Source organism: Athene noctua, chromosome 15, assembly GCF_965140245.1.
Source record: "Athene noctua chromosome 15, bAthNoc1.hap1.1, whole genome shotgun sequence".
NCBI classification, from domain to species: Eukaryota; Metazoa; Chordata; class Aves; order Strigiformes; family Strigidae; genus Athene; species Athene noctua.
Genome location: NC_134051.1, coordinates 13,324,370 through 13,342,067, shown reverse-complemented (window position 1 = coordinate 13,342,067; position 17,698 = coordinate 13,324,370). Strand labels below are relative to the sequence as shown.

Genomic DNA, 17,698 nt, shown 5'->3' with positions numbered 1-17,698 from the left:
AGGGTGTATCTTAGACTAATTGCTGGTAACACAAGAGTGCAGACATGCTGCTTGTGAGGTTATTCTTTGGACCCTGTCTTGTTTTTGATCTCTGTGGGATGGATTTCTCCCTGGGATATGGTTGTCCAGACCAGGGATTGTACAAACAAGCTACTGTACCACGCACAGCTGAGTCAGCCGCTGTATGAAGAACAATGCATGTCTTCACAGCAGTCAGAATTTTAACAAAAATACTGTCTTCATTCGACGCTGTGCTTAGATGAGAGTGATCCTTAGGCATTTGGGCTAATTGTTCCAGGTCTTGGAGGAGGGGGAATGGCAAAGGTTAGCCTATCTTGATTTCTTGTTTTAAGTGGCAGTCCGTGGGGAAGAGTTGCTGGATCTTGTGATACACTGAGGTATGAGTGTTTGTACCATGGAATAAAACACTGTGAAGGGAAGATCTGAAAGTGAACATTTGGTTTTACTTAGTTTAATTTTACTATAATTTAATCAACACATTTTTAAAAAATGTAAAGAGATATATGGATTTTTTGAAAATATTTTTATGCCTTATGATTGATGATAAAAATGGTTCAGTGTCATTTTCTTGTTCAGCATGGATCTTGAGGTGAACTCTTTAGGCACTGTAAGGCTTCAGCTGTGTAATGGTGTAGCATTTCAAGTTTCTTGGAAAACAATCTGCCCATGAACTGTGCTTGGAAATCTGCACAGTGGGCTGTACTTGGCAATCTAGGGTTGGGGTAGTCTTTACAAAATAAACAATGGGTTAGCATTAGGGTGTTTCTGACTTCTCTGTCTATATATGTTACTGGTACCAGGGTACCACGGGGAGTGCCCTAAAACTGAGAGAGAGCAGCAAGAAAGACTGATCGTTGCTCTCCTTCCCTTCTCCTGCAGTGTGACCACAAATAGCCTGGGACACTTGCGGTTTCACCCTTGCTGTGCAAAGAAAGCGAGCGCTTGACACCTAAGAGGAGTCATCGACTTCTTTTTACAGTAAATTTAAATCGAATGTTTGTTTTGCAAAAAGTGTTACCATGAACAAGGAAGTTACCAGAACATTAGTCTGTCTTTGATTTGTAGACCTCTGATTCCCCTTGTCAGACTGAGTGACTCCTAGGTTCATGGCTTTAGAAAAAGTCATCCTAACTGTAGCCATTACACTTTGTTTCAGGTTGCCTTGTCCACGTTTGCTGTGTACGTCACAATAGACAAGAAGAACGTATTGGATGCTCAGAAGGCATTTGTTTCCCTAGCATTATTCAACATCCTCAGGTTTCCATTGAACATGCTTCCTATGGTTATCAGCAGCATAGTAGAAGTAAGACTCTGGTCATTAACAGGTGTTTCTGTGTGGAAGTAGCCCCGGGGTGGAAAGATGACGTTCCTGTCTTTAGAGAATGTTCACTGGTGAAATTCAGTCACCTCAAAAGGGAGCTATGCATTTCCTGTGTGTGAAGTGCTGTGCAAGCAGAATTACCAATCCCACTCATGGTGGATGGGTGTTCCTGAAATCAATTATATTTCTTGTGGTTCGGGAATTGCAAGTTTGATGACTGTCCAAGAAACTGCAATGGATTTAAGGAGGGATTAGGAGTGCATAATAACAATGTAGTGTATATGTGGTGCAAAATAACAAGCTCTTAAATGTAATGAGCAAAGTGTAAGATAGTTTTGCATCCTTTCCCATGCAGGCCAGTGTCTCCTTGAAGCGCCTTAGGGTGTTCCTGTCTCATGAAGAGTTAGATCCAGACAGCATAATCAGGGGTCCCATCACAGACGGTGAGTTTCTTTTCCTGTTGAAAATCAGCATGTGCAAGTTCAGGGTGGCTTCAGTGTTTCTTTCACTTTCTATAACAAATTTGATACAATTTGCAACTTTCACTGATAAATTTTAGCCAGAATGCAGAGAAGGGAGTTTGTAAAATGAAAATTATATATACAGTATCTACCCCTTTGCTCAAAGGTAACCTCTTTGCTCACCCCAACTCCTGTGTCCTAACTACAGAATGGTTGCATCCAAACAGGGATGGTCAACTTTAAAGACTACTTGTTAGACTGTTTTAAGTGTAGCCATTTGAAGTTTGTGGGCAGTTAACAGAATCAATGCCTTGCCAAACCCCAACATTTTGGAGAACGGTCATGTAACACTTCAGCACCCTTGAAGGAGAAAGGACAAATCCCCGTTCTGGCAGATGCCTCTACCTTCTGTTTTGTGCAAAAAGCGTTATTTCCACTGTTGCTGGTTCAGTTATATAGAGCTGTTTAGGAGATACAGAAGCATGAAGACAGATTTACTGAAAAACTAATGCCCTTTTTCTTGCAAAACAAAACTTGGCTTTAACTCCATCAATCACATCTAAATGATTTTTCTTACTTCCTTTTTAGAGAGATAGTGAAATCCTCATCACTCCCTCTCATGGCGGTTAGCTGAGTTCTGTATCATTTTAGTCACTTGACTTTCTAATAAGCAGTCATCTCCTTTATTTTCTTTTTCTCTCTATCTTCCTTTTGGGAATATCTCTTCCCCTTTCTCAGCTGATAACCATGCATACATGGTTCACAAATCCAGCATAGGGTTTTGTGTGGTGGGTTTGTTTGGTGGTTGTTTGGTTTTTTTTTTTTGTTGAATCCGTAATGGGTTGTACTTGCATACTAATGTAAATATTCACATAGGCTAAGTATTTATTGTGTAGTTGAATTAGGAGTGGTATATTTTGAGTTGTCACTAAAAATCTACAGATGCCAGTACCATGTGACATTTCACTGAACTCTATTTTCAGTCAAAGTTATTTTATTTGGTAGTTTGATTTATTTTGCCCTATCATTTTTGTAGTAACTTGTCTTCACACATAGAAGTGGCAGTTTAGCTGATGCTTCCATTGAAGCACAAATCAGATTGAGGCTGCTAGTTTCTTGAACTAACTTTGCAGTGCTGCAGTGCAGTTGCTGGATAAGGAGGATGCAGCTGAGTAAGTCAGGATCTGTGTATAGCTGACATGTACCTCCACTGAGTAAGTGTAACCTGAGAACCTCTGCTGTCTTGATAAATTCAGTAAAAACATAACACTAGCTTCTGTTAAGCATTGGGTGGTTGTTCTGCTGGAAAAGTAGCTTTATCCCTCTTCCTGTGTGTGCTTAGATTGACTTTGGCATAATCCAAAGCATACAGTTTAGCTGCTTGCATTGGCACTTCTATAAATACAAATTTTCTATTTGTCAGCTGAAGGATGCATTGTTGTAAAGAATGCAACATTTAGCTGGTCCAAAAATGATCCTCCTTCACTGAACAGGTAAGAATTAATAGTCTTTGTTCTTTCCATAATCTTGCTGCATGATAAATGATCTGTTCTCTGTCTTTTTTTTAAACTGTGTCTTCATGAACTAGAGGAATTTACAAAGTACGTTGTATGTATGGAATGCATAAAAGGGAGTAATAGTTATAATGGGAGGAGAGAAAGCCTCAGAAATTTCAGGCTCTTGCTCTGCGCTGCAGATGGGATGAGCTCCATCTAGAGGATGCAGCCAGATCAGCCCCTCGTAGTTATCCCTTGTCCCTCATGTTTGCCCTCTGTCCTCAGAGTCTTCCTTTTAAAATACCATTCTCGCTGAACTGTAGCCATCCTTGATTCCCATGCTGGAGAAAACCAGTGAAGAGCCTTGAGTATGGTATGACTAACAAAGTAACTGGGATGATGCAGCTATAAGCTGTCTTCCCTCTGCCCTGTCCCCTTCCTTAATTTTGGCTGCTCTTTCTTGGGCCTTACACTGCGTATTCTTTGGGACAAGGATGCTGTTTGGGAAGTATCCATTGGTATTTAGATGTGTTCACAGAGCATTTGAGAGAAATATTGGACAGGCTGTATCACAGTGCGCTTTTTTTTTCTTTCTTCCCCTTTTGACTAATTAGATATTAAGATGCTATGTCCTAAGTATAAGAAGAGCTGAGTACTTTCTGAATGAGAGGTTTTCATTTTTAAACAGTTAAAGTTTCAGTGCCATGTCAGGATTTGCTGTGAGTGTTCACGTTGCATCTGGCTTTATATGGGCTGTTCAGTAGAACATTTTAACTACTGGGATGTGCCAGCAAGCAAGCTGAATTATGTACACTTTATTTCAGCATTAATTTCACTGTTCCTGAAGGCTCCTTGGTAGCTGTTGTTGGTCAAGTTGGCTGTGGAAAGTCTTCACTGCTGTCTGCATTACTGGGGGAGATGGACAAAAAGGAAGGCTACGTGGTTGTCAAGGTGTGATGTGTCTGAAGAATTGTTCAGCTATTTGTGGATATTGCCAGAGGGATTCTGGATTTCCAAGTGGTGTGAAGAGGGGAAGAGACGGCCTTTCAAATTAATGTGTTTTTTAGCCTGATTTCATGGCAAGCCATGTATATGCCTTAGCCTGCACTCTGTAATTAAGCCTCCACCCAACAACTTCTAAATTTGTTGGTTTCAGATTTAGCTGAATAGACACAGTGATGGAGGTCTCCAAGATAAGTACTCTGGTGAGTCTTGTTGGCAGCCAGGTATGAGATGGGGAGACCCTGTTGTACATACTCAGCCTGAGGAAGAGCAGTATTGGTTCATACCTTCTTAGACATCAGACAGTTACAAAGAGAAAAGGTACACCCAGATACCCAAACGTGGGAAAAGCTGCTGTTGTAACAGTTTGTACTTTCTTAGCCATCAGAATTGCACATAGCTCACATAGAAGAAATGACTTGTAAGTAAATAAGTAAAAAGTCCTTGTTTTGGATTTTGCTGCTGCTATAATGTATGGAAAGAGAATTATTTTTCAGAGCAAAACAAATATGTTGCATTTGAAAGAATGCACATTTGTTCATCTCCTGAATTCTGGAAAAATAAAGTAGGTGAGATCTGAATCACTGGTTATTTGTGCAGAAAGAGAAGGGAGAACTAATCCTCAAAGCAAAATACTTTGCAGTAGCTCAGTCTCTTCCTTTGAGTGACTTTTATATAAAAACTACTTCCCCTACTTCCTGCAGAAATCTCTTGGCAGGGATGCATTTGTTAAACACTTGCATTCCAGATTAAATTGTTTTATGCAGAACATAATTTATAACTATATGAAAGAAACTAATGACTTTTGACATTCAGTAATTGTGCAAACATATTCTCTAAACAAATGTTCCCTCCAAGTTTACGTTAGAGAATCATATTTTGTTTGAAGTCCTTAATTTTCCACTAACACACTTTGTTACATACACTTGTAGAGAGGATTATAAAAATAACATTTTGGAGGAGGTGGTAGTCCAAGAATTACTTTGTGCAGTTTTGAAATGACCATAGGCAATTTGTGAGGCGATTAGCACTGCCTGTTTCACAAAGCCCTGCTGTGCTTTGACTTTGTGTGCAGACTTTTAGTCTAAAGTACTGAATAAGGAACTTTATTTTTCTTGCAGGGCTCAGTAGCCTACGTTCCTCAGCAAGCCTGGGTCCAAAATGCAACTCTGGAAGATAACATTATCTTTGGAAGAGAGATGAATGAGAGCCGGTATAAGTGTGTGATTGAGGCTTGTGCGCTGCTGCCTGATATAGAGATTCTTCCTACAGGAGACAAAACAGAAATAGGAGAAAAGGTATTTAAATATCCACTCTACTGTAACAGTAATATTGTAGTTAAGGCCATATGACTTCTACTTTAAGATAAAGTTGTATTGAATTCAAATTCAAAACATTCAGAGTAGAAATCTTCTAGAGTAAGAGGCAAATGTGAACAGCATGGTTTCCTTGCCTTTAAGCCTCAAAGGGGAGGAAACCTGTCCTCAGTTACAAATGCAAAAGCATCTTGCAATGACAGTTTTTAATTGTCTCTTAAGTTGCCATGATTATAGAGCAGAAAAATGTATGGAAACGAGAAGAATCTTCTGAACACTTAAGCTTTATTTAAAACAAGCAAACCACACACACCCCTCCCCCAAACCCCCAAAACCAAACCCCAAAACCAACCACCACCTCAAAACTGGCCCTTGGTTACAGAAGTATATGTGGTGTGGGATTTAGAAACTTGCATAGATGTAGTGCTCTGCTGTGGGAGCAGGATCGGGTGTCCCCTAACCATGTGGCTGGCAGGGTATGGTACGTACCCAGCTTGGTGTTCTGCTGAGCTGACGTTCTCCAGAAGACAGGGATATGCAGGGATATGAGCTTTGCCTGCTGACTACTTACAGGTGGGGTACAGCTGCCAGTTGACAGCCCCAGATTCAGTAAAGGGTGCGGCTTTATCTTCCTTATTGGTCAGCAGGCCAACCAAATTGTAGAGTGTGAACAGAGTTCATTAAATCAGAGGCAGCACTGCAGAAATACAGCTGAGAAGAAGAGTAGCCTCTGAATGTACAGAGTGAGGTAGGTTGGTCTGGGTTAATTGCTTTACAATTGCTTTTTTTGACTAGTGCCTCACTGACAGTGAGAGTTTAATAGATGTGCTTCCTTCCAAGAGGACTTAGACTGTGATTGCTTATGCTATTGTGGTAGTGACATTATTCATCATGGAGATCTGTTTCATACAATGCTTAAATTTCTCTAACCTGCATAAACCACATACGACATGTCTTTTACAAACTGCAGTGAGACGCGTATTTTCAGCTGTAAATAAAGGATCATATTTTCTTGTTTCTCCAGGGTGTGAATTTGTCTGGAGGACAGAAACAGCGAGTCAGTCTTGCTCGGGCGGTTTACTGTAATGCAGATGTCTATTTATTTGACGATCCTTTATCAGCTGTTGATGCTCATGTTGGGAAACATATTTTTGAGAAAGTTATTGGACCAAAAGGAATCCTGAAAAATAAAGTATGTCATAATAAGATACTTGTCTCTAGAGAATGATTTGTTTTTCTTTGCTGAGTTCAAATGATTCCAAGTTTGTCAAGTTGCATATTCAGACTTATGTTTCAAATCGTCTAAAAAAATGAAGGGATCCTTCTGAGATTTTTAGAGGACTTCTGTAAACATTGAGTTTCTATATTGGAATGTGCTTTTATTTCTGTAATTCAGAATTCTTTGATGGAAAACTCAAGACAAGGACAGTACATTTTCTTTAAAATCCTGCATGCCTGTCCACAGTTATTACTGTATTATACACAGAATTCAAAGCAACAAGAGCAGTAGTTCAACCATTGTATGTACTGATTTGAGATGTTGGGAAAACTTTTTGTTTGTTTGTTGTCTAGACACGGGTTTTGGTAACCCATGCAATCAACTATCTGCCTCAAATGGATACAATTCTGGTAATGTCTGACGGAGAAATTTCTGAGATGGGCTCCTACCAGGAGCTGCTGAAGCAAGATGGGGCTTTTGCTGAATTTCTTCGCACATATGCTAATGCTGAACAGAGCATGGAGAACAGTGGTAAGCTTACAAATAAAATCTCTTGAGCTAAGCTTATGTGTGGCATGCTAAGGGAATCATGTTAAAGGAAAAATATTATAGTGCAAGGAAAGTTAAAAGAAATGAGTAGTTCTTGTGATATACCTATAGGTAGTACAGTGCTTATTTCTTGAGGGCATTGAAGGTTGTGAGATTGAATGCACCTTCTTTCTTAAAATTTAGGAGACTGTGGAGCAGATCTGTAGTAAAATTCCTCTCAGAGCAAAATCCAGATGGTTGTGAGATCAAGTAAAGGCCAGCTGTGGTTTATACACCCTTCCTGTGCTTATTAGGTTGCATCATCTTTATGCTGTGACTTCCTCTGGGGCTGGGGAGGAGGAGGAAGCAGGTCCTTTTCCTAGGTGATGTCCCTCACTCCTCCTGCTTTACAAAGCAGCTGTAGAACTGCACTGATAGAGAACTATACTTCAGAATTTTTATTTTTTTTTTTAATTACCTGCAGGCTGTTGCACTATTGAATTTTAATAAGAGAACTTAGTCTCTTGTCTCCAGCCTGTTTTCTTCAGCAGCTTGCCTGTGGTGATTTCCTGATACTCTTCCATATGCTCATGCCAAAAAGTATGAGGAATGCTTGCACTGTGCTTACTGGGTTTTAGTTGGTGCATGCTTGAGGCCTGTTAGGTAGCAAATGCCTGCTGGTGAGTGCTGCAGAGCAGGTTCTCCAGAACAAGGAAGGGATTAAACCCACTTTTTTTCCCTTCATCTTCCATTTGGAAAACCCTTGGTTCCCACCCATTCCCTAGAGGGAAAACAAGACATTTTTAGTTTACTCACATGCCTGTGGAAGGCAAAACAGAAATAGTGCCACATTTAGCTGTACTGATGAAGCTGTGAAGTGTTAAAGAGGTGTTGAATGGTTGCCTTTGGCAAGGCTCCTCATACTCATTTAAAAGTTCCTTGTCTGAGGACTGTGATGGTCTGCCTTGCTGAAGCTGCCCTCTACTATTCAAGGGCAGTCTGTGTTGTCAGCGGGGAGGCTGCATGTACAGCAGCTTCTTTCCTGGGTGTGCAAGGTGGCATCTTTTCCTGGCTCCCTCTCCTGCATCCAGCCATCCCTGATGGGGAGTTGGACTGGGTGATGATGTGTCGAGCTGAGGCTCAAGGTTAGGATGCACTGTTGTATCTAGGCTACCTCTTCTCTAGGAGAGGTCTCTTGATATGTCTCAGCTGTCATTCTGCAGACTGGGATGCTGGTTTGGGTGGACACTGTAGAGTGCTCTGTGAGTGGGGTTTCCCACTGTGGGAAGAGTTTTAATGGAAGCAGAATCATGGTAACTTCTGTGTATTTTCTGTAGGTGCTCCTATAGCTACGGGGTGCAGTCAGACTTGTTGCAGTCTTCAGTGTGCAAGACTTGTGGAGACAAATTAACTTTCTCTATGCTTCCCTAGGAAGTTAACAAGTTGACTTGTACAAAGATTTGCCTCCTCTAATAGCCTTATTCTTTTAACCTTTTTCTCTTCCCATTTCCAAGTGCATGGTAGGTTTTGAAGTCCTTTACATTAAACTAAGTTACTTTTCTGTTTAAATACTGGGTCTTCTTTTGGAAAGTGAGACAGTGTTTTATCTTTTGCCATGCTTCTCTGCAGTTATCTAATAAAACTTCAGTATGACCCTGGTGCTTTGGAGAAGATTGTTATATCACAGGGTTGGCCTATTTGCAGCAGATTTGTTTCTCAGTTTTGGTCAAGTGATCTTCTGCCAATGGTAAAAAGTGAAAAACAGGGGCATTATTTGTCTGATTCACAGGGATAATATTAATATTTATCAGATGTTAAAAGATCACTAAATACTATTAAAAATCACAGGTTCTTGGATAAACACAGTAATCTGTGATGGGAGTCAGCCTGAGCTAGCTGGAAGGGATGTGCATGCCCACTTTAAAAGGGAGGCTCCCTTATGTCTGAAGCCACATGTTGGCAGCCTGAAAACAATCTGGAGGAAAATAGAAAATTGTGGATTGGTACTTTCTGGCTGCAATACGTCCTGCTTCTGCAAGGGTAGTAAAGCCTCTCCTCCTACCAGCCTCTGAGGTTTGATTGCGAGTCTGCTCCCCATTGCTTCCCGGTCCTCTCCCACTGGGATTCCTGCTATCTGTGTGCTGTACTGCTGCCTTTCCCATCCTCAGCCTCACGGTGTTCTGTGTATGGGAAAACTACCCACTCAAGAAATATACCCCCATGTGAGTCTGCGGGATGGCTCAGAGGGGCGATGTGAGCTCCCCCTTCTCCAGCATCCTGCTCCATGCAGAAGGCAGCAGTGAAGGTGGCAGCAGAAGCTGCTTAGCCACAGGGAGCACAATGTGCAGTGCTGCTGGTTTCAGCTGTGGGCACATGAAATGGATGCCTTACTGCATCTACTCTGTTATCCTGTGCAAAGCAACTGGAACTACATGTAAAATAACCTATCGGGTTGTATAAAAAACATCCAAATCCCTCTTGCTTTTAGCAGTCTTTCCATTCTCTGGCACTTAGTGTGGCTGATTTGCTGGTGCCAGTACTACTCCTGCCTGTGCAGATTGCTCTGGAGTCACAGATCTGCCCTTGACTCCTGTAAATGTATTTCTTTTTTCGTGTTGTCCCGTGTCTCCCCCCGCCTGGACTTGTAGCTGTTGCTGCAATATCTCTTGCTGTAGAGATAGCAAATAGTTACTTCAGGATTACCTTTTTATGACTGATTTCCTTCACATATAAACTAATGCAGCAGATTTTAATTTTTGTTGTAGCAGGTTGGGGTTTTGCTGTATTTTCCAGATGGCTTCAGCATAAACTTTGGTTTGTCCTTGAAAATCCTGGAGCTATTTTTAGCATTTGTGGGGGGTGAAATTGGCTCCAGAGAAGTGCAACTGCACTGTAAGGTTGAAGTGCTTTTTTAACTGTCTGTTCATCTTTGGCCTTGGCTGCAGTGCCTGAAAGATAGAGATGTATAGCACAGTTAGTAATTCTAAATCTGGTTTACATTGTGTGGGCTGTGCTTCACATGGCTGTCTCCCTAGCATTTGGATCTGTGACTTTGCAGTCAGATAAAAAGCTGAAAGACCTTTCAGTGGCTACTCAGCTCATTTTTATGAGAATTGTCAGCACAGCAGGCTTACTCAGGTTTGGTTTGGAGGGAAAGGGCAGTAAAAATACTCTGAGAGCTGGTAAGAGTCTGGACTGTAGAGTAACCTGCATAAGGAAGTGTCTTGATCTGTCACTTGTAGCTGTTCAATTTGAATGTCTTTGAGATTTTTCTTAATTTTTATGGACTTAATTCCCCAAATTTCAGCTGGTGTCCTGTTACAGTATGGTACAGGAGTAAGTTGCAGGGCCTTGCTTGGCTTCTGTATAATTTGGTTCCCAATTGCAGCAGCAAAAAAATAAAGTTATGTTTATTTTTAAAGTGCTGAATTTGAAAGGCAGATGGCTTTCTTGGTGAATAACTTTGTATTACACACTAGGTAGTAGTGTGTATTTCATAATAAACATTAATTCTGTGTTAGGGGCTGGGGTTTCATATCTGCAGGGTAAAACACTGTGCCTTCGCAATCAACACTGTCTTCCAGTAAAGCCCAGAACACCTGTATTTGGTAACATGAGGCTGCATTAAGCTTCGTGACAAGGTTGGATGGTTAAGGTAGCTTGTGTGGTGCCTGTAGTGCTTCTGATGATGCCTGTAGGCTGGGTGCTTCTCTCCTTTCTGACTCCTTAAAGGCAAAAATTAAATATTGAGATGTGTTTGCTCTTTTACAAATGTTGTAGAGTCTGGACTGAGTAGTTATTCAGGAAATACCTGTCTGTGTCAGGAAATAATCTGATTTTCCCTTAAATTAATTTTACTGCTAGGAAAATTCAACTCTTCCCTTTTTCTTTTAAAGTAAAAGCTACTTGCAGCCTCTGCCCCAAATGGCAGAAGCAAATATTGGTTCGAGTGCTGTTAAAGTATGAAGATGCTTGGAAGAGTGAAGTATCTCACTATTTCTGTCTATGCAGGATGATGACTGTGGACTACACAGTGCTACCACAGGTCGTCTCCTCTCACTGCAGTTGCATGACTAAAGTAAGGCAGAAGAGCAGAGCTGGGGGAGCAGAGGCGTAGCCATGTGGACAAAAGTTGCCATTCTGAGAACATAATGCTTTTCATCTTTAATGTTAAGGTCAGGGACTCTCTTTAAGATTCTTGAATGAATTTTCCCCAACCCTGGGGAAAATATGTATGATAGTAACCTGTACACAGTGGGGCTTTTCTGTCAGTGTCAATATGTGGCCACTTTAGAGTAAATTTTTTTTATTATGTCTTCATTAGTGCATATCTTGAAGGAAAAAAAGTTTTTTGGTCATTCACTTGTAGTCATCTGACTTGGATTTTTTTCTTTTTCCTTAAGGTTGTCTTTCTTTACTGTGTATGGGGCTTGGGATTAAAAAGAGGTCCATTTCAGCAAATTTGATCCTGCCTTGGGCATTTATGCTTTTGTGGTTTAGGTTGTGATACTTGAATGTGTTTGTAAAGATTGAAAATGGTTGAGTGTGTTCTGGAAAACGTTAATTATACATATACTTTTAGACTCAGATCCTTCATTAGAAGTAGTGATTCAACCTCTGGAAACAGGTAATTGCTTTTTTGCCATGTAGCTTTGTATTACTGCTTGTGTTGGAGTTATATGAGTAGCTGCAGTTCATTTACAAGAGATTGAGTCATTACTAGAAGAATTTTGTCTGCCCCGTAGAAGGTGTCTGCTTGATTTGCATGGTCCTCATTTGTGTGACTGCAACAGTTGCTCTGTCAGCTTTTAGATAACTCAGCAGCAGCAATTTTTGATCTGAAACACTTCCATGAGGAAGTTTATGTAAAACTTTAAAGATGCATGCTGGACCTCGGAGTGTACTGAGGGTACCCAGAGGCATTGTTCAGGATTCAGCCCTGAAGGTCCTCTTTGCTCTCATATGTGTATTCAGCACTTGCTGCTGTTCCCTTCTATCATTTCTGGACACATTTTTCAAGAGAGTCTTCATTAGTGAGCTTATACTCTACGTGCACATGCAAGATTTGCTATGGCGATCTTGAGCATTTTTTCTTCTCAAGACGTAAATGCGGTATAAGAAGGAAATCTTTGTAGCCTACTACACAAAACCAAATCTAAGAGCTGTTAGGGCAGGATGGTTTATTTGCAGGTTTTTTTGTGTGGGTTTAGAACTTTAGTGATGCTCTAAAGCACTGTGATGCTGGAATGCTTGCTGGTTTTCATATGGGAGCCTTTCAAAAGAAATGCTGTCAAGTGCTTAAAATAACCAGCAGTCCCATATTGGTTTGCTCTTGTTTGTATAAATATAAGAACTAAATCATTGAACTCTTCACTTTTTCACATTTTCTGCTTTTTTCTGCTTCTAGACCACACTGAACAGTTTAGCTTTGGGTTTTTGGAGTAATGAACCAATGTTCAGTTTGCAGACACAGCAGGGAACAGCTTTATGTTCAAGCAGTCTACACTTGATGTATTGATGAACTGTTTTATGCCTATACTTTGCTTTAGTATAAAAACATGAAAACTTCAGACTCTAGATCTACCCAAATTTTCCCACATATCTTTTGAACAGACGCAGGTGGGCTTTTTTGTTTGCATAAGCCTTTTAAAGTGCAAAATTATTTTTTTTGTTACTAATTCTGAATTAACTTTCATACTTGAGAATAGAGTTCCATTTAATTGACCGTTACTTTTTTAGGAGTCAGTCATTTGTTTTTTATTAGGAAAACGATAGTATAACTTTGAACCTAGAAGTTTTACTCATGGCACTGTATTACACTGAATTAAATTGCTCCAAGAAAGCTTAATCTTTCAAGCTGACAAGTTTTGTGAAATGTTTTAGATAATTGTTTTGTGTGTGCTGAATCTTGTTACAAGTGGGATAACAAAACTTTTTTTTTTTGAGTGTGACATTAGTAGAAAGATCTCTTGCTTAAAAGTGGTTGCTTAAAAACACCAGTCTTTCGCATGTTGCTTCCTGCTTAATGTTGCAGAAAGGCTCAAAGTTAATAGCACATGCTTTCTCTTCTTACAGCTTTGCTACATCATTTACTGGAATGCCTTCTCATTGCAGTATAAAATGAAAATAATTTATAGTTAACTGTGTAAAAGTTGTGGTTTAAAAAGGAGTGGTTGGATTTAGGGTTGTTCCCCCCCCAACTGAGTCATCGTGTCACTTGATATTGCATGTTTTAACATTAAGTAAGTTCTCATAACTATATTACATTATTATTACTGACCTACATTTGGTAGAAAAATAGAAAAATAAATGTTCACTGTCTTGGCAGCTAGTCCTGTTGTGGATGAGACTAAACTTGGTTGTTCACTTGGTCAGTTATCTGTCAGTATATGCACTTACTTGTGTTCCCTGCTTTGTTTGCACATTCGGACTGCACCTGGCATTTAGGATTGGAAAGGAACCTTGATAACTTTCTGTTTACCATTTTCATGTTTAACTTTTTCACCCCCCTCCCCAGATACAAACAGTCCATCTGGAAAGGAAGGAAAGCCGATAGAAAATGGAGCCCTTGTGAATGAAGCCCCTGGAAAGTTGATGCATAGGTGTGTTTTCTCTCTCTGCCGCCTGCCCCCCTTCCACTCGTACTCAGTTGTGGGCAAACAGTGATTTGGTGTTTGGCTCCCATGAAAGGGAGAGCATGGTATTGGCTAGTCCAGCTTTCAGAGGCTTTCCCATGGCTTCTGTGTGACGGCTGTCAGATGGGGTCAAGTGCGAAGTGGAGCTTTAGTCTGACCTGCTATTATGCTTGAGAGCGCCCAAAGGCAATCACTCTAATTACACTTTCCCCAAATCAACCTCATTGTCTATGCCTTATTCTTGTGCTCTAGAGATACGGTATTTCTGGAAGCTAATCAGTGCCTGGGAGTACAATTGCCCATTTTGATGCCAGTGGGTACCCTTTTGCACTCCAGCAGCTGCACTGTGTGATAGGGTTTGTAAATGCTGATGTTGATGATCACCAAGCACTTTTCTTTCTGGAGTTGGGTTGCTCAGCTGAGACTTCTTTGACTGGCTAGCCTGTTACTTGTATCTGAAGACGGATACTTGAGAACTGATGCCATCAGGGAGGATTAGGAGTGCACTGTGAGGGGAGGAGGGAAGCAGTAGTAACCACTGGCCTGGCTCCTTAGGAGATTGATTATCACCAGAGTAATGTAACCCACTGACTTGGAGCTGTGGACTGTTGAAGTCTATTTATGAAATAAACACCTGGCCTGTATCAAGACTGAAAAATAAATATCTTCAAACAGGCAACTCAGTAACTCTTCAACATACAGCAGAGACACTGGGAAGACACAGCACCAGAGCAGCACAGCAGAGCTGCAGAAGCCACTCACTGAAAAGAATTCCTGGAAGCTCACAGAGGCTGACACAGCGAAGACTGGGAGGGTAAGGTCTCCCATTCCTGCTTCCTGCACTCTTTTTCAATTTCAGAAAAATCCGCAGGATTCAGAAGAAAATACCTTCCAAAGGCCATGTAACTGGGGTGAGAGAGGTCTGAGTGGATTCTTGGACTTGCTGACTGTTGTGTGGCACTTTGTGGAAGTGTTGCTGTTCCCTCTGCTCCCAAAGCTGAGCCCCAGTTTTGCATGCAGAAAGAGTGCTGACACTTAAACTTCTGTTTTAAGATGATGGACCTGACCACATCAAAGTTTAAAAGAAAACATGAAAACCTTGCAGCTATTTCTTGGAGAGAGGTTGTGACAAATTAGGTGACCTAATGAAATCTGCCCTTCAGCGTAAGGAGCTGGAATTGACTCAGATGAATTTAAGCCAAGTTTCCACTGTAGACACAAGCATCTAATCCCAGGATACCCAGGGCTTTCTGAGAACCCAGAGAGTGAGGTTCCTGGGAAAATGGCAGTTACACCTCCTAGCAGTGTTGCTTGAATCCTCTGGTTAAAGATAGATCATAGGATACAAGCTATGTTGAGTAAGGATTTCATTAAAGGCTATATAATCTTGTGGTAAAAAGAGAGTCCAAAGCTGGAACTCCTCAATGAAGCTTCTGGCTCAGCCACTGATGCTCTGTGTTATTTCAGGCAGTGCTCTCCCTACCCTTCCCTTTCCATAGAAGACAAGGGAAAGATGATGTGTGACTGCCCTGGAGGGATATCTGGGTTGGCACATCTCCATAGAACACTTACAGCTTGTGTTCCCAAGCAGTGGCTCTCTAGAGTGCAGCTGTTGTGTTTTTATGGCCTGATGCCGGGATATTGACTTTAAATAGGGGTTGAAGAAGGGGGAATTGCTGCTTTTGAAACTTTTATCTGCAAAATGAATATTCCCCCCCTTTCTCTCTTTAGGTAAAGGCAACAGTGTACTGGGACTACATGAAAGCAATTGGACTCTTTATCTCTTTCTTGAGCATTTTCCTCTTTATGTGTAATCATATAGCCTCCCTGGCTTCCAACTACTGGCTGAGTTTATGGACAGATGATCCTGTTATCAATGGGACACAGCAGTACACAAATGTCAGACTGGGAGTATATGGAGCACTGGGAATTTCTCAAGGTTTGCTTGATCTTACCTATTTTAAGATTAGCTGCTTTAGAATGTTTCTAATGCTCTTGGTGACCTTGTATCCCCAGAACTGCAGCAGCAGTTTCCTAAGGATTTGAGTGTGGGGTGGGGGATTTTTGTTTTGGTTTTGTTTTGATTTTGTTTTGGTTTCTTTTCCTTTGTAGAAAAATGAAAAACTTGAGTGAATAAAAAAAGGCAAGCAAACAAACCTCTACAATTATTCAGTTAGTGAATATGGTTTTCTTTTCTTTGTACAAAACAATGAAAGTGTTTTGCAGGGGCTGGTGAGCCAGCAGTTGGTGACAAAATGTCTGACCCGGGAAATGGTTCCTTGGCCTGTAAATGAGCCGTGCTGTGCTAGCCGGGTTCGCAGGGACTGTTTGTCACCGCTGCCTCCCTTGCAGTCACGGTCTGGCTGAGCTCTGTAAGCTGGTGTTTCCTCTCACTGTTTGAGGGTCCAACCAAGGCACCACAGGGAGGCCAGCTCAGTGCCTTTCTATGTGTCCTCTTTGTGGTCAGAGTTTGTTTCCCATGAAACCTGACACCCCAAGTACCCCAGAATTGCCATAAAAATCCTTCCATACAACTAAATGCCACCTTAAAATTCAGTGGTCTTTACTCAGGGAAAAAGCTCAAATATTACACAAAACTTTGTAATGGAGAAACAACTTGTTCCATGAGAGAAGCGTGGTGTTTTCACTGATTTTTTTTTTTATTTTTTTTTTTAATTTTCTGAGTCTGCCTGTAGTGAACCCCAGTTCTCACGATTATTGTACTAGAGATGTGCTAGTGCTAAGTGATGACAAATTGAAGAAGACTGTTAAGTGTGTGAGGTGGGAGCAGTTATAAACAAGTCTTCTTTTCTAGGTATTGCTGTGTTTGGCTACTCGATGGTTGTGTCAATAGGGGGAATATTTGCTTCACGACACCTGCACCTTAACCTGCTGCACAACGTCCTCAGGTCTCCAATGAGTTTCTTTGAACGTACACCCAGTGGAAATTTGGTGAACCGTTTCTCTAAGGAGATAGATACCATTGACTCCACCATTCCACCAATCATCAAGATGTTCATGGGCTCAACATTTAATGTGATTGGGGCATGTATCATCATTCTGCTGGCCACACCTATAGCTGCTGTCATTATTCCACCTCTGGGACTTGTCTACTTGCTTGTGCAGGTAGGGGGTTTTACCTGGGGGCACTGGGACCAGCAGTCACTTACCCTCTGTTACTTAAGACAGTTATTTTCCGACTCTGCGCTGGGATAGATTTTAATGTGTTTGACTTGAGTCATGACTGGCTGTGCTTTGTATGGTTTATTGATTAGCTGACTTTAGCAGAGCATTTCCTTCTGTTGTCAAGTGTAGAATAACCTCTGTGCAGAAGGTAATCCTTTTATACATAAGCAGACTTTATAAAAACACCAGTAGATTGAGGCACATTTTACATAGCTTGTTGCTCAGAGACCAAATATGGAAAACATATGGTCTTTTCTAAAACTTGCTTCCAAACAGTAGAGTAGCCTTTAGAGGGGTATGTGTGCATTGCTGATATGCCTGTTTTGTCAGAGTATTGTTTACAGAGCAAGAGAAATGATGGCAGCCTTTCACTCTGTCTTGTGTAGGCAGGGTGTGCTGGCTTCACTCTTCGCTTTATTCTTAGAAATCTAGTAGAGCCGGTACAGATCAGAGAGATGTAGCTGACTTTTGTCTTTGACTCTTGGTGAATCCAGTCAAGCTCCATTAATAAAG

The 17,698-nt window shown here is 41.1% G+C and overlaps 1 protein-coding gene across 3 annotated transcripts in view; it reads left to right on the top strand.

The window, feature by feature from the left end:
* Positions 1-17,698, top strand: part of LOC141966744 (multidrug resistance-associated protein 1) — a 57,324-nt gene that overhangs the window by 29,752 nt on the left and 9,874 nt on the right. Inside the window, exons 13-24 of one of the 3 annotated variants that reach the window (XM_074919791.1) lie at positions 1,178-1,324; positions 1,698-1,785; positions 3,227-3,296; positions 4,124-4,250; positions 5,423-5,599; positions 6,642-6,809; positions 7,190-7,367; positions 11,947-11,991; positions 13,882-13,966; positions 14,675-14,813; positions 15,731-15,938; positions 16,815-17,125. In XM_074919791.1, coding sequence (XP_074775892.1) covers positions 1,178-1,324; positions 1,698-1,785; positions 3,227-3,296; positions 4,124-4,250; positions 5,423-5,599; positions 6,642-6,809; positions 7,190-7,367; positions 11,947-11,991; positions 13,882-13,966; positions 14,675-14,813; positions 15,731-15,938; positions 16,815-17,125 — 1,743 coding nt within the window. Of the gene's footprint in view, positions 1-1,177; positions 1,325-1,697; positions 1,786-3,226; positions 3,297-4,123; positions 4,251-5,422; positions 5,600-6,641; positions 6,810-7,189; positions 7,368-11,174; positions 11,540-11,946; positions 11,992-13,881; positions 13,967-14,674; positions 14,814-15,730; positions 15,939-16,814; positions 17,126-17,698 lie in introns of those variants that run through there. The other 2 variants (XM_074919793.1, XM_074919794.1) reach the window with 2 other exon arrangements.